Source organism: Melospiza melodia, chromosome 1 (genome assembly GCF_035770615.1).
Source record: "Melospiza melodia melodia isolate bMelMel2 chromosome 1, bMelMel2.pri, whole genome shotgun sequence".
Lineage (NCBI taxonomy): Eukaryota > Metazoa > Chordata > Aves > Passeriformes > Passerellidae > Melospiza > Melospiza melodia.
Window position 1 is genome coordinate 156,431,610 of NC_086194.1, and position 25,721 is coordinate 156,457,330.

At 42.8% G+C, this 25,721-nt stretch overlaps 1 protein-coding gene across 3 annotated transcripts; it reads right to left on the bottom strand.

Annotated features, from left to right (window-relative positions):
- Positions 1-24,350, bottom strand: COLEC10 (collectin subfamily member 10). Of its 3 annotated transcripts, none has more exons than XM_063173208.1 (8): positions 24,045-24,350; positions 11,635-11,706; positions 10,198-10,269; positions 8,074-8,127; positions 7,003-7,098; positions 2,917-6,182; positions 1,070-2,202; positions 1-1,028 (listed from the first exon to the last, which is right to left on the bottom strand). In XM_063173208.1, exons 1-6 carry the CDS (start codon positions 24,190-24,192, stop codon positions 5,791-5,793), a joined length of 834 nt encoding a protein of 277 aa, XP_063029278.1. In that variant the 5' UTR covers positions 24,193-24,350; the 3' UTR covers positions 1-1,028; positions 1,070-2,202; positions 2,917-5,790. The 3 variants fall into 3 exon arrangements, with proteins under 3 accessions (XP_063029278.1, XP_063029269.1, XP_063029261.1); XM_063173199.1 differs by having other exon boundaries at positions 1,070-2,386; XM_063173191.1 differs by having other exon boundaries at positions 1,070-6,182.
- Between the last annotated feature and the right edge of the window lie 1,371 nt (positions 24,351-25,721).

The following is a 25,721-nucleotide window of genomic DNA, read 5'->3' on the forward strand; positions in this document are numbered from 1 at the left end:
TGGAGGCATTCTAAGGTTTATTTGCTATCTCTACCACCGAACTATCCCATGCATCTGTGCTTAGGGAAAGGGTCCAAAGAGAACTACCAGCAGTGGATGAGTGTTTAGCTGGGGGTTACTTGGAAGAGTTTGACCAGAAAACACCATGGGAGCAGACAGACCACATCCAAGTGCCAAAAAACCCAGGATTAGATGTCTCTGCAGAGCCACTCTATCACATCAGAAGGGTTATGGAGATCATGGAAGGTTCCCTAATAACTGGTAATAGGTAAATGTTGCATCATTTCTTCAGGAAGGCCAAAGACAATCTGGGGAGCTCTAAAGTGACCAGCATTGCTTTGGTCCCTGTGCAACTTCAAGGACTGGGTCTTCTTGGAGCACATTTCTGGGCATGTGAAGGAGAAGGTGATCGAAAACAATCAGCCTGGATTTACCAAATGTAATTCATGTCTGACTTCTTGATTGTATTTATGATTCTATGATTGGGCTTGTGGATGAGGGGAGAGAACTGGCTATCATCTAACTCAAATTTAGCAAGGTTTTTGACATTGTCTCCAACAACATTCTTGTACCCCAGTTGGATGTTATGGTTTGTATGGCAAAAAAATTCATTGAATTGACTCAGAGGAGAATGGTTAAATGTGTTGTTCTCTACCCAGACAACATTTTCCTGTTTACCTAGGGATCTGGAGACTGGAACAGTCCTGTTTAGCTTCTTTACCAGGTGCTTCAAGGAGGTCATAACATCCTCAGATTTGCAGATGATACCAAATTGGAAGGAACAGTGAATATGCTGTGGGCAGTGCTACATACAGAATAACCTAGGCAGGCTGGAGGAATGGGCCAAGAAGAACCTTCTGAAATTCAGCAAGAACAAATGCAAAGTTCCTGTCACCTGGGAATGCTGAGCCCTTGCACCAATACGTGCTGGAGGTGACTGGCTTTCCTGCAAGGGCTCTGGAGCGTCCTGGCAGACAGCACACAGCCTGTGCATCAGGAGTGTGCCCTGGCAGCAAAGAAGGTAATGGCTTCTTTGCTGCCAGGGCACACTCCTGATGAAGGTAAACACAATCCTGACTGTGCTGGAGAGAGCCCAGCCAGGAGCTTGTGGGAAGGGGTTATGCTCCTGCTCGGCACCTGTCAGACCACATCTAGGCACTGTGTCCTTTTGAGCCCCTCCAGGAAATGCAGTGAGGAATTGGAGCTAGGTTTAGCTGAGACTCCCCAGAATGGCTGCAGTCAGAGGCACGTGTGGAGGATATAAAGGAATGGATTTGTGCAGCCTGGAGAGGAGGTGGCTTCAGGTGAACCTGATAGCAGCCTGTCAGCACCTGTGAGAGTGTCTTCGAGAAGACGAAGCCAGGCTCTTCTCAGTGGTAAGTTAATTGGCGGGAGGACAATAAACAGCAAGCATAAATTGAAACAAGAACATTTGGCCTGGGAATAATGGAAAGAAAAACATGTGAAAAAGTAATACTGGTGTTGGGTAAAATGGTTTAGGTGTCACACATTAACAGACCATAAATCATGAATAGTCAGGCACCATTTCCTCTGTTCCTGGCTCCATCCATCTCATGTATAAAAGATACTTTACCCACCACAGTGAATTTCCATTGGCTAGCAGTGGAAACCTTTGATGTAGCCCAGATTCTTAATTATAGCAAGCATATTTTTTTTCTGCAAAACATGGCTCTAATATTTCACTTAGTTCAGGCTCAAGCCTGTGTCTACAAGGCATGGGGCAGGCACTGCCTGCCAGGTTTCCTCTGTGGTATGGGTTTTCTTATTTGGCGTGGCCTACAAGTTCAGCTTCTTGGCAGAATTTATCAACTGGGACTAGTGCTGCAGGAATGGGCTGCACAAGCACCCGCTCACACTTATGCCTGACTGGCTTGAACATTGGACATCTGCTGTGCTCCTCTGCTGTCCCTCTTCTCTGGTTAGCAAAGGCACTGCCATCCCAAGGCTGCTTGTTTCAGCTGGCGTAGCTCTGCCCAATGTTCCAATAATACAAAGTGGGTAAAAGGGTTGGTTTTGTTTATTTTTTTTCTATTTAAGAAAGGATGATAATGGTGTAGTGGTAGAGGATGAGGATGGAAGAACTTGGCAGTCCCAGCATTTCCATTATAGAAATCCAGCACAAGTTCCTCACTCACTTCATCACTCAGCCATGGAGCCAGAGGCTGTGATTGTCATTCCTTCCTGTACATGGAACATGGTCCAGGATTACTCATAACTTATAGTCACCTAAAACCCCCCTAAAGTTTCAATTTAGACATGTATTTACTGATTTTGAATTACTTGGAGAGCAGCTGGTCTAGTCTAAGGCAGAGCTTGATCCTGCAGCAAAGCATTGCTCCACTTTCTCCCAGCTCTGAGTTTTCTCCTAAAGAACAGGAAAATGGTCTATCTGTGATGGATGTAGCATTAAGGACATTTTGTCAGCCAGTGGTCTCAGTATGGCCACACAGTTTCAGAATATGGACCTCCAGTCTGGTAAGCATGTTTTGGTGGCTTCTTGAGTCAGAAGTAAAGATGAAGTGTGGAGAAGTGATTGTGCCTACACACAGGGATATTACTATGCCACTTCTGCATGACTGGTAGGAACTGACTTGCTGTGAATGAGGCCAGCAGCCTTGGACTTGAACTTCTAAAAGGCATTTTTCCTCAAAAAGCTTTTTCTTGAATTAATCATTAATTATTTATCATTACCCTTTAATGCTTCTAAAAACAAAGTGTTTATCTTAACATGTTTATTACAATAGATCCTAAAAATGTAATTCTGCCTAGTTTTGAGGAATATCAATTCCCAGAGAGGGAACAATTCAGGCTGAGTTACATCATGCAAAGTGAACTTGTTTGCCCAAATAGTCTCATAGCATAGAAGGGGAGCAATGAAAAGAAATGTGGTCCCACCTCTTTATTCACAGGTTTGAATAGTTTCCTGGAGGGAGTGTAGCAACGCAGATAATTTACTGCTGGTAGCAACAGGAGGTTTTCTGGAGAAACAGGTGTCAGAGAAACCAGATTACAAGAGTGGTTCTGAGTCACAGAGTCACCTGGGATGCTCCTGTGTTGGTCAATGCTCAGAGGTGAACTTGGAGTCAAACAACCAGGCAAATGTTTGGAGAATTTTCCCATTCAGGGTGAGGTTGAGGACATATGCTTGTTTGGTTGCCTTTGCAGTGCTGTACTCAGCAGGAGAAGGGAGACTCAGAGCTGACCCTCGCATTACTAGCTGATGGTATGGCCAGCTCTTTGTATACCCAGAGGAGGGCTGTGTGCACCTGGTGCTCAGTGACCCACAGGGAATGTTGCTGTGTGGTGCCAACCATCTAGCATTCTCCTTAGCTTCCAGATAGCTTTCCTTAATTTTTAGTGTTGGTGGGAAGGAAAACCTACAGAGTTGCATTGTGATAACTCTGAGGTTTTTCTTTGCTCTGAGGAAAGGCAAACCATGACAAAGCACTTGATGTGTGTGAAGGAAAAAAGCTCTGTCAGTATTCGCAAATATATGAAAATGTGATTCTTGTGGGCATTGTGACATGGAGATCTAAGTAGCCAGGCAGTGACAGCAGAGCCTTTATGTTCAGTGCTCATCATTTTTAGTGAGTCCCACTGAACTGCATGACTAAGTTGTTCAACCACACCTGAACCTGGGTTCTTGGGGGATGAAACCTGTTCTATAGCTCCTTCCTGTGTTACAAAGGCTTGGGTGATTTTAACTTAAACATCAAACGTCACTGGCTTCTGCGTTAGGGAGTTAATATGTTCCTAGAATCACTTGTTAAACCAGCAGGGCACGTGGTATAGCTTTTATGATATGTGCCTGTTCACAGCCTACAGGAATGGTGTTGTTTCCTTTACACTGTTCTCTTTGTGCTAGACTTCTGTATGCTTATCACAGATTTTGGGGAATTCAGACACTAGAACTACTCCATCTGTTTTTAGGTTCCCTACAAGCTGTGTAGGCTTGCATGCCTATGTACAATTAATTCCTCACATTTCAGGTCAGCCTGATGGATGATAGAGTTGAAAACAGAGATAAGCAAGATCTCTTCTGCGTAGAATCATAGAATGGTTTGGGTTGGAAGGAACCTTAAACATCATCCAGTTCAAGCCCCCATACTGTGGGCAGGGCCTCTTTCAACTAGACCAGGTTGCTCAATGCTCCATCCAGCCTGGCCTTGAATACTTCCAGGGATGGGGCATTCCCAATTTCTCTGGGCTCACCATCCTCACACTATGGAATTTCTTTCTAATATCTAACCTAAATCTACTCTCCTTCAGGTAAACTCATCCCCCCTTGTCCTGTCACAAGTCCTTGTAAAAACTCTCTCTCCACCTTTCTTGTAGGCTCCCTTCAGGTACTGGAATGCTGCAATTAGGTCACCCCAAAGCCTTTTTTTTTTTTTCCAGGCTGAACAAAACCAAATCTCTCAGTCTTTCCTCATAGGAGAGATGCTCCATCCTGCTAATCATCTTGATGGCCTCCTCTGGACTTGCTCCAACAGGTCCATAGCCTTTCTGTGCTGGGGACCCCAGAGCTGACACAGCACTGCAGGTGGGGCCTCACCAGAGCAAAGCAGAGGGACAGAATCACAGGGCTTTGGATGCAGCCAGGACTTGTTTGGTTTTGTGGCCTGTGAGTGCACATTGCTGGCTCATGTCCAGCCTGACATCCAGCAGCACCCCAAGTCCTGCTGGGCAGGGCTGCCCTTGATCTGTTCATCCCTCACCTGGACTGATTCCAGGGGTTGCCCCTACTCAAGTGCAGCACATTGCACTTGGTCTTGTTAAACCTCATAATGATCCCATGGACCACTTCCTTCATGGCATCCAGATCCCTCTGAATGGCATCCCATCCTTCAGGTGTGTCAACTGCACCACCCAGCTTGGTGCCATCTGCAAATGTGCTGAGGGTGCACTTCATGCCTTTGTCTGTGTCATTAATGAAGATATTAAATAGTGCTCATCCCACTACAGATCCCTGAAGGATATCCCTTGTCCCTGATGTCCATTGGGACTCTGAGCCATTGACCAACACCCTCTGGATGCAGCCATCTAACCAATTTATCCACCTTATAGTCCACCCATTGAATCCATTTCTCCAGTTTAAAGAGAATGTTATTGAAGGGGACCAAGGCTTTACAGAAGACCAGATAAATGCTTATCAGGCAATATAATTGCACAGCCAAATTAAGGAGAGTATAACAACTTCTAAGTTTGAAGTTGGTCCTACTTTGCATGCAAGATTTACCCAAATGACCTCCAGAGATACCTTCCACCTCAAATTATGGTTCTAACAAAAGAAGGATTTTTTTCAAGAGATACTTAAAATCTTTACTTTGAGCTCTGAAGTCATAAGGGAAATTACTGGGACTCCCTGTGCAAGTCAGAGATTAATGAAGGTCATGCTCTTTCCATCTGTGGACTTCGCAAACCACATCAGTACTTCAAATACCAATGATCTTACTATTTCTGGAACTGGTGAAATTATATTCACTTCTTCAGGCTCTAAATTTACCCCTAAATTACACATAGAAATGCCAACCCTAAAATGCATGTAGAAATGAAATGAAAATTCACAGCTGGCTGGATGCCCCCTGCAGACCTATGCTGACTTTACAGTCACTGATGACCACACAGCAGTTACTCTTGCTTAGCCCAGTGATGTGAAGGCTGGATTGAGTCCCTGGTTTCCTATCCCTGATTTACTCTCCCTACTGTAAATGAATGAAGATGGGTTATTGTATGTACAGCAGGTGCCAGGTACATTCTCTGGCACTTTTATTTCCTCTTCTTGAGGAATTCACAGACAAAGTAGATGGTGACTTGGCACTCAGAGTCATTCCATTCTCCCGTGCTGAGCATTTCCACACAGTCCTCGTGACCAGCTGGGTCATGAGGCTCCCCTTGCTTCCAGTTGCTGTAGTTCTGCAGTGGGCTGTTGTCTGCATACACAAACTGTCCTTCTCTTTCCATGTCATTCAGCCCAATGAAGGCTCGGAACAGGCCGCTGTTGGAGATGTAGTCAGCAAGCAAGGAATTGGTTGCCTCATCTTTAGGCATGGCCAGTGATCCTCCTCTATCCCTGCAGTGGATCAAGGCTTCTCTGTAATTCTTCTCTTCTTTCACAATGTAATAGAATTTCTCATCTGTCTCTCTGATACCTGCTATAACTTTGAAGAAGAAAAATTGCTTAATGGCATGTCAACAGATGCTGAAGGTTATTCTATTCCAATATGACAATAAGATGATTTTTACATTAGAATTAATAAAAGGGAAGGAGGAAAAGTATTCCCACTACTGTACTTATGATGAACGATGAGGACACGATCAGAGATTGATGTGACTAATGGGATTGTCAAGCTCTTAGCACACATTAGGACAAGAACTACTCAGTCCTGATTGGCATGTCTCCTGTGACACTTCAGTTTTATTTCCTGGATGTCTAGTCTAGGAATCAGCTTAAGGCATGCTAAATTGTCAAATGGCAATGTCTAATTCTGAATCGCCCTATTGCTTTGTATGTTCTTGAATATAGATTGTGAAAGAGTGCCTAGGGGTAGAAACACAGTGGTATAAATAGCTTTTTAGGCCCTTTCCATGTAGAGGCGAATGAATGTGACTGCTAAGATAAGATATTTTAGATATGGCCTGATATTCAGACCTGCTGTAGCACTGTGGCATTGACTCGGAAGAAAATTTTGGTTGCTCAGCAGCTTTAAAAGCAGACTCTCAACCAGTGAGTTTATAGCCTAGTGAATAAGCAGTGCCAAGGATCATGCCTGGATTGCTGGAAATTGATTGTCTCTGCTAATGGATTGCAGGAGTGGTGCTGGAGTGGTCTTGAGCAGAGTTAGGCCTCGGAAAATGAACACTCTCCCAAATAATTCAGGAGTCACCCCACACTTCCATGGATCAACAGTGGTTGAAGAATAGCAATGACACCTGTTATTGGAGTCAAGTAAATCCCCTCAAATATTCAAGGATCCTTACCATTCTTCAGAAACTTGATGGATGTGTTAAGACGGGCGACATTGATATTCAGCTGTCCGACAAATCTGCGGTATCTCCCACAGTCACAGACCGTGCCTGATGCAATACAGAGGACAGAGGATTTACCTATTTAGAAGCATTTGGGTGTGTGTGTGTGCATGGAGAGTCACCTCTAGCCCACTTCCAAAGCTTCTGAAGATCCGGGCTCCACTTATGGAGGGCCAGGCTTGCCTTACCCTGCTGGCTACACTGCTGTTGATCAAAGTGTTTAATGTTTTGGCTCTGTACACTCTGTACACTCCCTTGCTAACTGGCTTAAGCAAGTTAATACTGACCCAAAAATCAATAGAATTCAAACCCTGAAGTCTCAGTTAATATTTTTCTTTTTTTTTTTAACCTGGAATTTGGCTTGCTAGAGGTTTTGTTTGTTCTTTTTGTTTTTCTCAGAAAGAAAATCAGTTGCTGATGGTTTCCCATTAAGCACCAAATGGTCATTTTATATGCAATCTCTTAAAAATAAACACTAGTATATGTTCAAGGTGGGTAGTCATTCAAGGTTACTAGGTTACTAGTGCATCAGAGTAAAATTCTCCTCCTGTAAGCAAATGCATTGCATTAATTTGATAACAGATTGTTTTAATCCAATATCACTTACTTTTTCTTCCCATGCTCCTATTAGGAAACTGTTAAAGGGCTTAATTCCTTTGATACTAAGAAACTTTCTTCTAGTATCCAGTTTAAATGCATACTGCTGGCCTGTGTGTTAGTTTTTATTATACCAAATATTACCCATGAATTTGGGTGATTTCATATTTTGTGCATGCTGGTATATTCATAGGAATCAGTCATGTCCCTACACTATCCTTTATTTTCTTCAACAAAACATTTTCAGTCTCCTCCTTACATTTCATCTATTCTCCTTGGGCCTCAATTACATTTCATTTATTCTTCTTGGGCATTTCAATGCATTTTCCTTGGCCCTCATAATTTCATGGAATTTCTTACAAACCAACCCTGAAATCAAAGATCCAGCATATTTGACCATTCTGCACAGATGGATGAATAGCATACCTGCTTTTCCTTTTTTTCCTGAAACCCCTGGTAAGCCTTTGGCTCCTTTGTCACCTGAATAAAGAGGAAAATATATTCTCAGATCTCAGAGAGTGAATATGTCAGGGAAGCATATTCAAAAACCCATTTAATAATATATTACCAGTGTGCTTTTGGTAGGAAGCTCTGATGGACTGTACTGGAAGACATGCCAAGTTAAACAAACCATGATTAATTCTGGTGCATGGAAATGAGAGCCCTTTAATGGCTAACTCACTGATAACACAGGCATCTTGTGTGCTGCTGGCTCCTGGTACCACTTACTTTAAATATAAACTGCAAAATGATCCTGAGAGGCTGAAAGCACTTAAGAAATCTTGAAAAGGTGAGATCTGGGTTCTCTCAGGGGCTGCAGGACAGAGCCTTCCCCCAGGTTCAGCAGCTCCATGGTGAGAGGAGGCAGCAGATGTGCTCTAAGCCACTGAATTTGTGCGTGCAAGAGATTGAGTGTGGGTGCAGCAGCTGGCACCTGCATTAAGGAGCAGCATTTCAGTTCAGCTTATGGAAATGGGAATTATTTGCATCCAACTGCAAACTCTCCAACTCTCATCCAACTCTCTTTTGTAAATTATAAGAATGATAGAAATACTTCTCCAAATGCTCTGCTACTATATAACTGGAGGTGACCTGTTCTTTAAAAAACCTCAGTTGGAATTTGGGTCAGGAACAGCTGGACTTTATCGGAAATTCATGTCAGCTCTTTTATGAATAAAACTTTCAGAGGTCAAAACATTCTAATACTTGTTCTGCCTTATTGATGACCATGTTTTTATGTACTTTTTACTTTTTATGGTTGTGGTTTTTTAAAGAATTTAGATGTTGGCTGTCATTTTAATTAGCAGCACACCCACTGCACACTTGCAAGCTGGAATTTCAGGCTTGCTTCATTAAGAACTCCAATGTTTAGTCATAGATTCAAACAGTGACCTTTGCTTCCACAAATAAAAAAAAATGAGAAAAAACTGTAAGGGGACTATAAATTGTGCATTCAGATTAAAAGAGAGCTTGATTTAAAGGCTCAGAACATTGGTTTACTTTCAGATAAAGAAAAGCAACTTGTGAGTGTCTTCATTTTTTGTCTCCTTTGGGGATTGAAGACATTTTAGGAGATAACTCTCTGAGTTTTCAGTTTTCTAGGCACTTCTGAAAATTAATCCCTCAGGTCAAAATATTTTCTTCTTGCCTGATACTGAGACTGGCTGGAGGCCATGAAAGGTTTATTAAAAACAGTGGTTTGAGAAGCTCTCCAGAGAGACTGTTCCATCCACTCAATAGTGTATCCAAGTTGATTTGCTGGTTTGAGAGCCCAGAGTTCTCCTGGCAATGGTGGTGTCCCTCATCGGCTTTCAAGGCAGGTCTCCTTGTGGCAGAAGCAATATTCCTTTTAAGTAGCTCTTTAGGAATATCAGAAAGGAATGTCTGAGCTTCTTCTCAAGATAAATAGAGCACAATTTCTATAAATGATTGTCCAGGCAGATGTGGAGTCTACCTTGATTTGCAAATAGTTGCCATCCCTGCTTATGTGAGCACCTTCTTAAAATTCCTGCATTAGTTCCTTACCAGGACCGAGATGTCCTGTGCATTGCTTGCTCACATGACCCACAGCAGTGCAGGTGTGGCATCCTCAGCAGCAGCAGGACATTGTCTTAGGCCTTCAGCATCCAAATCAAAGGCACATATTTTTCTCTTGGAGTGTTCAGAGCATTTACTTCACAGGTACTGAATTTCTCCCATCCTCTTTTACCACAGAATTGTAGAATAGTTTGGGGTGGAAGTGACCTTTAAAGGTTGTCTAGTCCAACCCCCATGCAATGAGCAGAAACACCTTCAACTAGATCCATCAAAGAGGATTGATGTCTTAACTCATAAAAGAAATTATTTTAGCCAAATGAGTTGTATATATTGTGTGAAGAAATAAAACTAGGTTATTTCAGTTTGTTCTCATAACCAGTCTTTATTCATAACTTTATTTGGAGAGCATTGGTTGTACCATTAGCTAATATTGGTCCATATCCGGAGCTCTCATAAAGCACATATTTACCTTGAGGGAAAAAACCCCAAGAAAATTCCCAGACCAGAGCTTACCCTTTCCACCAATTGGACCAATTTTACCAAGCATTCCCTGGTCACCAACATCACCCACCGGTCCTTTGTTTCCTAAGAGCAGAAATGAAGAGGAAATGAGTATGGATGGTTGCTGTAATTTCTTTTCTGAGGCACTCTTTAGGTCTCTACTGCTGCTGTTTTTCCTGAGTGTGGCCAGTCTGCCTGTGTAGCAAAGTGAAGTGAGCACAGCCCTGAGGATATTTTGGAGAGTACAGCCAGATCTCTGCTCCTCTAGGGTACAACAGTAGGACATGGCATAGAACCTTAACAAAACTGCCTGTTCAAACATCATACTGTCTTAGAGAAAATAGAAACTAAATCTGCTAGTGATTTACTTCACAGCCTAACCAGGCTGACACCTTTTATTTTTCTCCACTCCAGGCAAAACACTTTCCTAAGTCCTTGTGGCTTTGCTGAGAGTCCTTCTCAAAGCAGGCCTGCAAGTAGGGAGCTACTAATTTTGCTGTATGTGTTTTCCCAGTCTTCAGAGCACCAAAATAACAGGTGTCCTTTTTAATTGATTAATAAATAGTGTAAGTTCTGAAATAGCTGTCTAATGATGACAGGCCAATCTAGGGAATCTCAGTTTGCAAAAGGACTTTAACATCAATAAGATGCTTTGTAAATGGTTGATTCCCCAAATTCCTTGTATCTTACCTGATGTTCATTTTAAGGTAAGAAGTGAAATCATAAGAATGCATTTAAAAATGGAAGAAGTTTTTTGTTATAACAATAATAACAGAGTGATTTTGAAGTTTCTATAAAAGTAAAAACTTTCCTGATTAGTCTTAAGCCACAGTCAAAGAAGGAAGATCTTGGACATGCATTGTCATTAAACTATAAAGATAAATTAAGCTTTCAAATTAGAGTATGCAAACAAGGCTGACACGGTCACACCTGGTGCCTCTAAATGATGTGCCCAGGTCACACTGTGGGTATGGAACATATTTAATTGAGCCAAGTCCTGAAACATCTGTAAGTCCTTGTTCTCATCTTTGATGCTGTTTGATCAGAGGAACTTTTTATTTGTGTGTGTATGGCTTTGTTTGCTTTGTCTGCAGAATACAAACAACTGACACCAAATTTTATTGAGCACCCTGACATATTGCTAGGCAATAATGGTCAAAATTCAATTTCAACTAAAGACTAATTTCAGTAAGAGTAATCTTTCTGATTATGTATATGATATAGGTTTTCTGAATCACACTCATGACAGCCATATATATTTGTCTTAAGTATCAATAGGAATTGAACCAAGCTAAGTATTGTTATGTTTACCAATTAATATTTGACAGGATTGTGAAATCCACTGGTGAAACAGAAATTAAAAGCATTAAACACCAATCATATGCATCAGTACAGTTGTGTATAATGATATTCATATGCCAGCAATGGACAACAAACCATCATAAATACCTTTTGGTCCTTTTGGTCCAACCTTTCCTTGTTTGCCTACTTCTCCTCTGTCTCCCTTTTCACCTTCATCCCCTTCCAAAAAACCAGAAAATAAAACATCATGGTACATTTCTCTTAGTGCAGTAAGTACAACTAAACACATTCAGAAAGAAAAGTTCATGGGGATTTTTCCCCTACTGATTTCTTTTTACTTCACATTTAAGGCACAGCAGCCATGGGATAAATTTTCAGAAAAGAGATGAGGAATCTGGCCATCACTAGGAAAAGTGAAAAGCTTTCCCTTTCAGAGAAGCTGTTACAACATGAAAATTATACAACAGCAATTCCTACTCCTACACTTTAAACATTTTTAGCTATAAAGCAGATAAATAAACCAATCTTTTGGTATTGGGAAACTTGAGCACACAGGGGCAAACTGCCAAGGGAGGCAACAGGTGTTTATTAATTGTTCCTAGTGATTCCCTTCCTAGTGACTCTGTGTTCAGGGTATGCAGATGCATTTGGAATGAGAGGAATGTAAATATGTTGAAATAGATCTTGACATAGACCTTGGCACTTAATATGACACAATTCTTGCCTTCTTTTTTTGACAGATGGCATTTGTATGTTGATACAAGGAACTTGTTTTGCAATTACTCCCATGCTTTATTTTGAAAGGTCATGCAGAGAGTATCTGTAAGAGGCAAAATCATTGCATTTATTATGGTAGTGCAGAGATTTCTCTAAAAGAGATTGAGACCCTATTACACAGGTTCCTGTTTGGTTCTGTATAAGCACTTTCACTGTTGGAAGACAGTCTCTCACTGTGCAGTGTATAGGGTAAAGGTGCAAGGCAGCAGTTAGTCAGAAAGAAATGTTATTTCCTTCCACAAGTAGCATACAAGGTTGCTTTGCATGGAAGGCAGGAAAGAAAGACTAAAGATGATTTTGTCATCTCATTAGTTTGGAGCCAGATCATAAGAGGAAGGTTTTTTTTCTCCCCCCAGCAGAGGTGGGGAGGAGACACACGACTTGCCTGCAGCAGAGGGCCCTCACTGAAGAGGGCAGCCTTCCAGAGCCTCTGCCATTGTTCCCTGCCCTGGTTGGCAATGAGCCTTGCTGTGCAGTGGGGAGCAGGGCCACAGCCTCCTGGCTCAGCCAGGATCTCGCGTGGTAGTGGCAGCCAGTCGGTTGTTCAGTGTATGGAGAGCCAAGGGAGGGAAGTGTGCCTGGATGTCAGCCAGAGAGGTGAGGACAGAACAGCAGTGTGTGACAAGAGCAGTAACCTGTCTCACCAAGGGTGGTGCCTTGGTGGTGCCACACTTGCAGCCCCAGCAGAAAGTGTGCAGGGAACTGAGGTGCACTGAGGGTGACTATGGCCCAGGCAGCCACTTCCAGCCTCTCACAGCAATGGTCTCAGTGCTTACCTGAGCCAAGCACTGCATCCCTATTGTATTTGCTGGGACCCTCGTGGCAGGGAGGAATGATGAATCTGACTCCATGTTCTCAGAAGGCTAATATATTATTTTATGATGCTATATTATATTAAAGAATGCTATACTAAACTATACTAAAGAATACAAAAAGGATAATTACAGAAGGCTAAAAAGATCATAATGAAAACTTGTGACGCTCTCCAGAGTCCCAGCACAGCTCGGCACTGATTGGCCAATGAGTGAAAACACTCACACCAGAAATCCAATGAAACAATCACCTGTGGTAAACAATCTCCAAACACATTCCACATGTGAGCACAACACAGGAGAAGCAAATGAGATAAGGATTTGTTTTCCCTTTTCTCTGAGTCTTCTCCATTTCCCAGGAGAAAAATCCTGGGTGAAGGGGTTTTTCAGAAAATGTGAATGTGATATATCCCCTCCCCTCATGAACAGCCACTAGTGATTCCTCCCTCCACCAATTAACCTTGTGTCTTTTAAACCCATTTATACCTTTGGCCCTTATAATAAATATCCTCTGGCAAATAGCTCAATGATTTTTTTTTTTAGTGTGCTGGGGAGAAAGTACCTTCCCATGGTTGCTTTAAGACTGATCATTATATTGGTCTCCTTTTTTTTCTGAAAAATACTGCCCCACTCACTCCTGGCCTTCTACTTCCGTAGTCAGAGGTAGCATGTCATGGGCTGCTCTGTAGAGTGACAGCAGATGAGAAGGGCTGCACATTAACTGCACAGCACATAAAATTTAGTTTTAGCTGTTTGGCACCTTTCCATTCCAGTTACATGGACTGAGCTGAGCCTGTCCCTTTATGCTGAAAAAACCCTTCCATGCTGGGACTCTTGTGAAGGGCAGACTCACCCTGTTGGTCAGGATGCTCTTTGGGGGGAAGGTCAGTGGGCCAAGCTGAGGAAGATAAAGGGCTGAACTTCAGTTCACATTGAAGGGAGGAAGCAGCTGCTGAAGAGATGGACAAGGAGGAAACAATGTGCTGTGTGCTGGCTGGCTTGCTCAGGCATTTTTTTTAACACCAGCTTCCACAGGTAAAGTCTAAAAGCAGTCAGCAATATAAATTCTAAACATCTCTCTTTTCACTAGGTCTTAAAAATACTGTAAAAGCTACTGTATATTTCTAAAAGCCAAGCTCCTTAAATATTCAGCAGAAGCTGTGGGTCTGAGCTGGGAGCTGATGGAAGGATGCTTGCTTTTACTGGGTTCCAGTCCTGCCCAGCAGGACTTGGGGGTGCTGCTGGATGGGAGGCTGGACATGAGCTGGCACTGGGCACTCACAGACCAGAAAGTCAGACCTGCTCTGGACTCCATCAAAAGCAGAGTGGGCAGCAGGTCAAGGAGGTCATTCTGCCCCTTCACTCTGCTCTGCAGTGCTGCATCCACCTCTGGGGTCCTCAACAGAAAAAGGACATGGACCTGTTGGAGCAAGTCCAGAGGAGGACACCAAGTTGGTCGGAGGGATTGAAAATGAGGATTTTCCTATGAGGAAAAGCTGAGAGATTTGGTTTTGTTCAGCCTAGGGAAAAAAAGGCTTTGGGGTGACCTAATTGCAGCATTCCAGTACCTGAAGGGAACCTACAAGAAAGAGGGAGAGAGAGTTTTTACAAGGACATGTAGGGGCAGGACAAGAGGGGATGAGTTTAACTGAAGGAGAGTAGATTTAGGTTAGATATTAGAAAGAAATTCCATAGTGTGATGGTGGTGAGCCTAGAGAAGCTATGGATGCCCCATCCCTGGAAGTATTCAAGGCCAGGCAGAATGGGGCTCTGAGCAAGCAGGTCCAGTGGAAAGGTGTCTCTATTCATGGCAGGGGGATTGGAACTAGATGATCTTTAAGGTTCTTTCCAACCCAGACTGTTCTATGATTTTATGATTCTACTGACCATCAAACAGCAGAGCTAGAGAATGCATGGTTTAATTTTGCTGTTGACTTCAATGCTAACAAGAGGAAATTGTTCTTTCCAAATCCATGCGTGAAGCCCCTGTGAAAGTGAAAAAGTCACTTTTCAGTAGTTCAGAAATTCAGAGAAGTTCCCAGAGGCTGATAAGGAACTTGTGAAAGGACAGTTTGGGAGCAGGTTAAGAGCTGATCTCATCATCATCTGCAAACCCACACAGGGGGAAATATGTGTGACAATAGAAAGGAGGCAGTGCATGATCCAAAGGCTGGAAAGGCTGAATGAATCTTGACTAGAAATGCAACATGGCAGTATTTCACAAATGGACTGTGTTCTCTGACAAGGAAGGGAGAGGGGGGAGGCTTTTCATGTCCAGCCTTTCCCTGTGGAATGAATTCCTTTGTGTAAAAAAAGCTGTAATTCTGGGTCTGGTATAGAAGCTGCTGAAGGAGGTTCCTTGGCCTGTGGAAAACAAACTATGTTCCTGCTGACCTTCCAAACCAGGGCTTGTCATCCTCCTCACCTTTCTCAGACCAGCCAGTTACATTCTCTGCAGCCTGCTCTGCAGAGTTAAAGCTATGGAAGTACTGGTGTTTGCTGCAGAAGGAAGATCTCTGTGCAAGATCCTCCCTTCCTCCCTCCATCTCTCTCTTTCTCATTTGTGAAACAGTTAATCCTAAGAATAGAACCCAGGAAAGAAAGTCTGTGAAAGATTTAATCCTGAAAATAGAACCCAGGAAAGAAAGTCAATATACAAGTGGAGAAGCTGCAAATTACTTTCTGAAGATGTTTTATTCCTGTCTCAGTTTCAGCATTTTGAACCACTGAAAGATCCAGTGACTTTTCCTGATGGACTTTGGAACAAGATTTTCACACCTAGGGCTGCTGGAGTTGAAGCTACTTTGTCCTGTATGGACCATTAGCCTGAGAGCTGCCAGGTGAGAGGAGTGAAGGGTGTGGCAAAGTTTGTTCTGGGGATTTCCAGAAGTCAGGCAGTGCCTCAACTTTTATTAACCCATCATGTGATCCAAATTTTTGCTTAAGACCTCTAAAAGCCTAAGGGAGAGGGAAATAAGTTCCATCACCTGTTTCATCTAGGTGTAAAGAAGCCTGCCGCACTCTGTCTTACTTTTCATATCCAGGAAAACGGGAAGCACAATAATTTGTCTGTAAGAGAGGGTAATCCTGCTTTTCTCCCCATCTGTCATCTGAGAATAGCTAGGCCATTACAAAACAAGGGTAGAAAGAAACAGTATTAGTTAGTGATACCATTTGATCGTTAATTTAAGACTCGATTCAGCCCAGTATCTGTTAACACGGTACGTGCTGTGTCCTCCTTGAGCTGCTGTGTGCTGTGATCTCAAATTTTGGCACAAAACGTGAACTCCTGGGTTGTGCTTCCCTCTTGTGGTCTTGCTATGATTTACAACCAAGTAGGGGAGACTGAGAGGTTGCTGACTGTTTTGGGCAGGGGTTGAGCTGGCTTTTTTTCTAGTTTCCTATAAGTATCCCTCCCTTTCCTCCGAGACTTCATGTGGACAAGCCATCCCACTGCATTAGCCACCTTTTTTTTTTTTTTTGTTTTTAGTCTTCTAGGGGAAAAAAAAATCTGTCCTGCTAGTACTCTGGACTGGTTTTTTGAGTTCGATAGTACTGTGCTTTGTGCAACACAAATTTTCTGATCCCTGACCTTGTTATCTATATCTAGAGGTCAACCTCTCCTTCGTGCTGCCTTGCACTTGGGGCAGTGTCAGGTTAAATTTTAACCTAATTAGCAGATTATCACTTTAAAAGTGTGGTTGCAGAGATGTCAGATATTATACTGCACTGGCATTTGAAGCATGGGTGAAGAAGCACTTGGAGTCATTAACTGAAGTAAGACTATTTCTCAGCCTTGTTAGCATTTCCTCAAGTTGATTGGTTTCTTGTGTGTCACAGATATGAAACACCAGATTGCTAAAAGAAACACCTGAAGCAGTAAATTACTAGACTCTTCCAGCTTGGGACTGTGCAAGGCAGAAGAGCAGAAGCCATAAGAGGTAAGTAAATTTTGCAGCCATTAGAAAATTTTAATTGTAATTGAGAAGGAACTGCAGACCTTCTATAAACAAGCTCAGGAAAATGCTGAAGGTCCAATCACCAGCAGGAGTTTTAGGCAGTTGAAAGGGGCTCTGTCTTTTTTGGCGTTTGACTAAAAAACACTAAATAACTAAAGAATTTAATTAGTAAGAATTTACTGACCTTTAAGTGACTTAGATTTCCCTGATGAATCTTTTGTAGGAAATTTTCTGGTTTGTATTCATGAACTTAGGATGTTTTCAAGTTCACAGATATTGTTTGCAGTTATTTAGTGACTCTCCAAGTCTTGTAATCAAGGTCTGACCACGGCTCTTGGAGAGCCTGGGTGTAATTCCTGGGGGTTTCAGAGCCCATGTTTATCTGCATCAGGCTGAGGGCATTTCTGCAGGCTGAGAGGAGACTCTGAGCTGGGCTTATGCATGAGTAGCTCTCAGCACATTTGGAGCTGTCCTGAGAGATTCCCTGGGAACACTTTGTCAGGTGTGCTGGTGTGCCCTGGCCTCAGGTCAGCTAAATACTACAGAAATGTTAATGCTCTCTCATCCTCTCTTTTGCAGGTGTGTCTCCCTCCAGAACCCAGGACATGCGCACCCTTTCAAATGATAGAAACATCACTTATGCTGGGCTACAGCACAGTTGTCCTCCTACACCAGATACTCTAAACTGAAAAAATGCCACTACCAGCCAAAGAGTCTTTGGAAAGCCCAGAGCCTAATGACTAATTTAACCTGAGGGGGGAAGGATGAGAATCTTTCTTCTAATCTTGATGAGAGTACCACATGGTGGTATTCTTAGGCAAGACAAGCAGCTTTGCACTGCTTGCCTTAGATTCATTTATCATTCCTAGGCACAGCCAATGCCCTACCACGAAGGCTTTGTATGGAATTTGCTACGTTTGACACAGTTCTGCTGAGCTCCATGTTTCATGCTCTTAGTCCCACCTGAGGTAGCAGATGGACCCTCCCCACCTCTAGAGACTGAATGTGAAGAGTACAGGTGACTTCTGTCTGTCCTTATCCAAACTGAAACGATAAGGAGATGAGCATAATTCTGAAGCCTTGAGAACCCTACAGGGGCAACGGAATGCCTGCCCTCCTGGAAGAGCCTCACAGGATTAGCTGTGTAGCTTGGGACACTGAGTGAGCCTGAGCAGGAAGAACCTTTGCAGCACTTGGGCACGCACAATATCTGCCGAGAGGGTTTGTCACTAGAGGGAGTCACAGACTTTAAGAAATAAGCAAACACAGCCCTGTTTGTATTTCCAATGGATGAGCGCGTCACAGTTACGTCAATAGAAAGACTCAAAATTTCCTCTAATTTCACTTTCAGTGTCATTTAGATCCTTAGCAAATTTCCCGTAAGCGTGTGCATTCTTGCTTTCACGCTGCATTTGGCTAGTGAGGACAGGAGTTCTTGACATCAGCTGCCTCTCTGACGTGATGTTCCCTTCCCTGTCCTTCCTCCTCCGCTCAGTTCCCAGCACTGTCCTGCATGCCTCCCTTCTCTCTGCCTGATGTTGAGCACTCTTTTCACCCTATTTGGAAGAAATTCATCTCCCTAAACAGAGGAATATCAATAAGGCAGACACACCTTTTTAGTGAGTGAGCTGAGCAGCTCAGTGCAGAGCCTGGTTTGGCCAGAGCCCCATGCTGGGATGGTGGGCTCAGTCCCTACATGGGCCATTCCTGTGGGAGTTGGATTCAATGATCCTCGTGGGTCCCTTCCAGCTCAGAATATTCTGTGAGTCTGTGAAATAGCTGAGCCAGCACAAGCTGGAGCAGAGACCACATGGTCAGAGTGGAAGAAAAAGATGCTTGGCCTCCCTTTTTTGTCAGAAAACCTGAGAACTGAGTAGTGTGTTCAGCTGTAGTGTGAAACTGCACCCATGGTCACCTTCCCAGGTGTCCTGCAGGAACATGCAGGGCTCCTACGTATGCACCATTCTTACACAGATTATCTTTCTTCACCCAGGTTCAAATTATGCAATGCAAGCCCTTCCCTTGTAAAATAAAAAGAATCTTAAAGAAAAGAAAAAAAAAAACAATTCTGATTGCCTTTCTACTTATAAATTTGACTTCATTAGAAACACCCTCCTCTCATATTGCATTGCACGGGGCATACCCAAGCCTTCAAAAAGCTCAGTGAACCTCTGCTGACTTGTATTATTTGAAAGTGTGGATCTTTGTGCATGAATGGAATATACATTATTTCTTTAATAACACAGAAATAATTTCAGTCATTCTTGATTCTCCTTTTACTTGGTCTGCATGATTTGATTTTCCCAGCCTCTTGTGCTGCCATTCTGACATGATCTCAGAGACCCATGAATTATGGTGGCTTCAGTGAGGAATCAGACTGCCACTGGTAAGAAATACAGACCCTCTGTCTGTTGAATTTATGTATTTAAATCCCCTGAGCTTTGTAGTTCAGCCTGATAATTTCCAGAACTTTACTCTGTGCTAAAACAAGGAATTCTAGAAGCCATGAAAAATAGAATTATGTGTTGAAATTAAAGGACTCTTCAGATCAAAAATGAGGCACTAAGAGGGAAATTTAGTTATAGATTTGAACAGCTATAGGATGTGGTAAGGTGTTCTGTATTTTTGGAAGGCAACGTGGATAGCAGCATATCTGGTTTCTGAAAGGCTTTGAGATTTTCCAGGAGTGGAACTGCGTAAGCACAATTAAAGCTGAGAGATGGACAGCTATACTGGTGACCACAGTAAATGCTATTTTGAGGTACCAGCCAATGTCACAGAGTTTATAATCATAATTTGTCAGAAATAATGATAAAGAAACATTTTAAATCTAAACTGCTATGGGAAACTCCCGGTGCTCTTCAAATTTCAACTTATTCCGGTTTCTCAACCTGGATCTGATTCAAGACTTTCAAAGTTCTTGTGTCTGGATTTCAAAGAAAATGAACTGGGACAGATAGCAAGGTCTAGAATCTTCTGAAGTGCTGAGAGCCCATGAATCCATGTGAAAACAGCTTCTGCAGTGCCAGCCCCTGCTCACATACTTAATGGGAGTTGAGAAGTCAGAGTTTGGGGTCGTCCTCTGCTTGTTTCTACCCTCATGTTGTTGCTTATTGATTTACTCACAGCAGGTCAACTCCTGTCTCATCAATGTCAACAGCCCACTTGAAACTTCCTTTGCAGATCAGAGCTTGCAGTCTCCAGGGGAGAGCAGGCTGGGAGGAAGGACAGAGCTGGGACACCCCTCAAAGGCAGAGTCCAGGGGGCAGAGCCTGATCCTCCTGATGCTGCCAGGGCACAACAGCTGGTGCCTTTGCTCTCACTGTGCCAGCTGCTGCCTCCCCACAGTCCCAGACCCTTTCTCAGCAGCAGCAGCCAGCCTGCTTTGCTTGCAGGCTTGGAAGGGTAGAAAGTAAAGAATAGGTCCATGACTACTTTTGCTAGACCAATAACCTGGCTGCCCTGGAAAATTCATTATTTCATTTATGCTTCATTTCCTGGTTCTCTTTGGACTCAAGAAGTCAATGAAGTACAAAGCATGCTCATTATTGCCCCAGTTACCCTGCTGTGAATCTGTGTTAGCTGATGTAAGGTGTAAGTTTTTCAGAGTTTCTCTGCCACAACAGCCCAGCTGGGACCAAGTTGTTCCTAACATCTTGGGTCAAACATCAAAAATCACTGGTTACAAACACTGAAAATATCTACTTTTTTTTTTTTTTTTTTTTTTTTTTTTTTACTTTTGTTTTGGTTTTGGTGGGGGGGCAGTGGAAAAGAAGGGCAGGGATGTTCCTAGAAGAATCCTAGAAAATGCCTCACACATTTCTGTTCTTTACTGCCATATAAGCCAGCTGGCTGTGTACCTCAAATCTTTTTTCAGGAAGGCAGTACAAGACAGCCATTGCAGTGGGCTCTTTTCATTGAAAATAATCCCCTCTTTTTGAGAAGAAACCTGAGTGTTGCCTAGAAAAGGAAATGGAGAAGAGTGACAAGTTTTGCCTCCCTCTTCTTTATAATTTTCCGCTGTTCTGGAGTGCCCATTTGGCAAATTTCTTTGCATAATTCTTGGCAAACAGGCTTCAGGTTTCATTTGCTTGTCCCAGCGAGGGGAACCAGCAGCTGGGGGGGACAGCAGCACCTGGTGGGCCCCGTGTGAGCCCCCAGAGGTAGGGCTGGAACCCGCGGGGTTCGCTGCACCGCGCACCGGAGCTCGGACACGCTGCTGTCCTTGCAGCACAGCTGCAAACCTGACAGGACATCCACTGCATCCCTTCTCTTCCTGGGAGTCTCCAGTCTTCCAGAGTATATTTTCTAGCTCTTACTGTTGTACACAATGGCCGCTGGTTTTGCCTTATGCTTTCTGGGAGTTGGTGGGGCTGTTGTGGGTGATTTGAAGACTTTTCTGGTAATCAGCCTGCAGTTACACTTTCTTCATCCCACTGCTCATGTCATTCTTCTCTTGTGACATCTCAGGTATGAGCATAGCAAAGAGATGTTTTTGAAGAATATGGTGTGCACCAAGTAACTTGGACAAGTTACATGTGGATTGTGTAAGTGGCCTATCTACACAACCCTTCTTGAACAGGTGATTTTCAGGGTAAGCATGTGAAGAGGTTGAGAATTTGCTCCTGTGACAACTGTGGATGCCTAGAGAGGGTTGAGTCATGCATCCTCCAATAGTGCAGGCAATAAAGAGTAATAAATTCTGAACTGTCCAAAAGCCCCCACTTCTCCCTCAGTGCTCTCCTCTCCACTGTGCTGTGTGATGGAAACAGCAGCATCTATCTCTGCTGATGGACCGGGGTCCATCCCACTTGGAGCACACAGATTGGATCTGGCCTGTAGGACAATTTATGCCTTGCAGTGGGAGAGGCGAGGTGGGGCAGTGTCTTACAGCTATTGAATACCTTTTAATCCCTTGCTTTGTGGTTGCTTTGGCCTATTAGGCACTTCCATGTTCTCATGGAAAGAGGAAGTTGCCACAACAGGAATCTAACCTGTGATGGTGAAACAGCTGGTCAAAGTAGTGTGTGAGATCAGCACCTCTGTCTTCTGGGAGCACCACCATGTTTTATCATGGCTGAGATGCTGAGCAGGTGGAGGGGAGGGGGTAAAACTTGTTCAGGATGAGTCAAAACCCATTTTAAAGAGAACAATGGACAAAGGGACACAAGAGATGTAGAACAGGGAAAAAAACCCCAAAACTACAGCAGTAAAAGTCAGAGGCTTGTCTGTTATCAAGCTTAGAGTTTAAACCGCAAAGTTCTGCCTGTGGCTGTGGTTATGAGCTTGGGACCATGTGCTCTGAGTCATAGACATTAGATGGATGAAGGGAAACTGACAGCAGGACAGACTTTCTTCTGGCATATTAGGTAAGCATTTTTCATACTTGGCTACCAGGGTGCCTGAGAAGTACCAGAGTAGTTCACACACTCAGCCTGTTTTGTCTTTAATTGCCCTGATGACTGGAAGCTGGAACAACAGTGCCAGTAAGGGCTACTTGTAACTGTCCTGGATAAGCTCAGCTCTGGAAGGACCTGAAATTAATCTTATAGGATCATATCACATAGTCTCCAAAATGTATTTGATGACCTGCAGTGCATATGAGCTAGTAATTTGGAGGTGATTTATACTCAGTACTCCTTCTTCCTATCATGGATCTTGGGGATGGTGATTTAAAGTAGTAGATTGAGCTGTGCCAATAAACTGCTGGTCTCATCTTGTGTTGTGATGTCAGCCAGGAAAAATAGGACTGGTAATGACTAAACCCTGACTTTCTCAGTATTGCACTTAATATCTACCCTTCAAATGCTCCCTATACAAGGTAGACCACAGAGGCCAGCTGGAGTCCCAGCTACTCTGTGTTGTCACAAGACCCCCCTCATTAGCCTTGTGACTTGTTAAACACAATTTGTCAAACTTTGTTCTCCAGCCTGCCATTACTTAGATACTAACTAAACCAGCACCCACTAGCTCCCTTGGGGATCATTACATCTCTCTGCATATATGCTGTGGCAGCCAAAATTTAAGCTTGGATTTTAATAATAAAGAAATTAATTTCCTGATTAAAAATGGTCCTTTAAGCAACATGCATTTGAATAATCCATCATAAAAACAAATGAGTCTGTAGCAGTGCTCTTGACTTGATAATATTTTTTCTGCTTTAAATTTAAATCAGCTGGATTTTTTTCCTCTCAGTCTGTAGCCTATAGAAAAATACAACGAATTACTAAAGAGAAAGCAATAGTTTGGAACTGCAATAGCCATGGTGTGGAATATATATTTTAGATCTGTCACTGCAAGATAGATTTGTATGTCATGGACCTAATAAGATACCCTTCAGGCAACTCCACTGATATTAGTTGTCTTACAGAAAAAGTAAGTTAATGCAGAAAATTTGGTTTCGGATATTTGCAAAGTGTTTTGAAGATAAAAGACCTGTACATGCCAGAACTGATCTAGTTATTGTTAAAATCTCTAGCAAAGGTTAGCAAAGGACCTGTTTAATTCAACAAGAGCTACTGAATCAGGACTGATGAATGTAGCAGAGATGTATTTACAAATAAACATTTGAAAATAACGGCAGTTTGGTAATTTTAAATATTGTGTATCTCTCCCTATCTGTAGATGCAAAGCAGACCATTAACAGTTCACAAGAGGTGCCTACTTTTAAACAAGTCCCTCAGTTTGTGTCTGTTAGCTATTTTCATTGTGTGATGAGCACAAGAAATAACAGAAGATTTGTGTAGCTGAGGAAAGATGCAAAAAGACACCTCTAACTTATATGAAAATATGTGACGCTGTTCCTGAAACTAAAGAAATGAAAATTTAAATGTCCTCGCTTCTCCATTTCCCCCCATTACAGTTACGGATTACCAGATGTTTGTACAGTCTGCAATATTTCACGTCTTTCATGCCCAGCCCATGCCACAAGCCCTCCAAGTCTCCACTGATAAAAAAACCAGCCTTTATCAGTACTGGTCTCAGAATTAGCAACCTGATAATTCCTCACCTTTTGGTCCAGGCAAAATTGTGTGTGTTGAGCAGACATCTGTTGTAGGTCGATTATCAACATCAAAACCAAAAATCTGAACTTGCAAGATAAAAAGCACTACAAGGGTCCCATATGTCGTTAGCTGTTGTTCTTTCTTGCTGCTCATCCTTGCAGTTTCTCAGGAAATGCCTTTCGTTGTTGCAGTCTTAAGAAATGCAGCTGACTCAAAAATAAATGCTTCACTAACTGGAGCAGTGGAAAGCTTGGGAGCTACATGCAAGAGCAGCTAAATAAAGTGAAGAAAGGAGTTTGACGATGCTGTAGTTATTTCTGTCCTGCACATTGTCCAGGATATTTATTTAACACTGACAGCTGTTTATTCCAATTTATCTCTTATCTGAATGAGACATTTAGCTGCTTTTGCCATGGAAAAATTCTCCAACATATGGGAATATCTCTCTTGTAACTTTTTTGCCTCTCAGCACTGAATCTTCATGCCCAGCATTTCACTAACTCAAGGGACAAAAGACTTTGGTATTGTATCCAAGTGTGTACTAATTAGTCATAGACACATTTGGCTGCCTGTGTGCTGGAAAAGTAATGCAGACTGTATATAACATGTAGAAATACTTTTCCATAAAAGCTTTCCACCAAGGAGACTGTTAGTGACAACAAATGAGCCAGTCCACTGTGGGTGGAAATCCCCAGTGCTCCATCTCACCTTTTGGGTGTCAGGTACCCACAAATGAAAAGCTGACATTATCCATGGGTGTTTTAGCCTGAAACACACAAATGAGGGATTTATGCTTACAGATGGCTCCACAGTGCTAGCCTCAAGCCCAGATCATGTTGGTAGACAGAGCACAGAAGGGACAGACTTCAGGACAGAAGACACAGAACAAATGAGCTTGAATGACTGCATCACCTTCTCCCATTTCACTCTTGCCATACACTGGGAGAGGCCATGTATGGGAACAGTGGTGTAGCATAGATCCCAACAGAATGTTATCTTTGGCTTGTCTAGGGAAACTCCAGCTGGTTTGACTCCTGAGGTAACCTTCAGGTGTTCAGCTGGGTGCTGGGACCCTGAAACCAGTGTAGGAGGCCTCTTGGGTGGAGGAACAGTTGCATGCATCCTTCCTTTTGGAAGGAGCTGTGACAGACACCTACCTGAGTACAATCCCTTCTGGAAAAATCTCTAGCTTTCTCTTAAGGAGAGCACAGTAACCAGGGTAAGAGGATGTTCAAGGTAGCCTGGCAGAAAAGAAAGGGGAGATGACTATTTGTAGTATTTCCAGGAATTTTGTTAACTTCTCACACAATGAGACAGTTACTAAAAAAGCTGAACTAGGCTTTTGAGCTATGTAGTGTGTGAGAGGGTGTTTGCTTTCCATCTTAGGAAAAAATATATTTCCTACATCAATAGCTTTTGAGAGGCTTCCTCATTATTTAAGAGAGTATTTGGTTCTCTAGTTCTATGTTTCAGCCTTTGGGCATACAGAATAAGTAGCAGTACTTATGTAAAAGTGAATACCTTTACTTAAAGTCTGAAGGCAGGCTCTGACTTCAGGCTTTCATCTGTGATAAAATGTTGGCCAAAGTCCCAAGAAGGGTCAAGATACTCCTCTCCCTTTTTCTTTCTAGCCTGCTCACAGACTGTCCCCCTTTCCAAAACACTTTTTTTTTCTTGTTGAA

Bases quoted from the DNA above. Each gene is read 5' to 3' on its own strand.
- COLEC10 (XM_063173208.1), bottom strand. From the start codon at position 24,192: ATGAGCAGCAAGAAAGAACAACAGCTAACGACATATGGGACCCTTGTA. The intron at 11,707-24,044 runs GTGAGGAATTAT...GTTTTTTGGAAG, and splicing joins AATTTTGCCTGGACCAAAAG to GGGATGAAGGTGAAAAGGGA. The intron at 10,270-11,634 runs GTATTTATGATG...TTCTGCTCTTAG, and splicing joins TGGACCAAAAGGACCAAAAG to GAAACAAAGGACCGGTGGGT.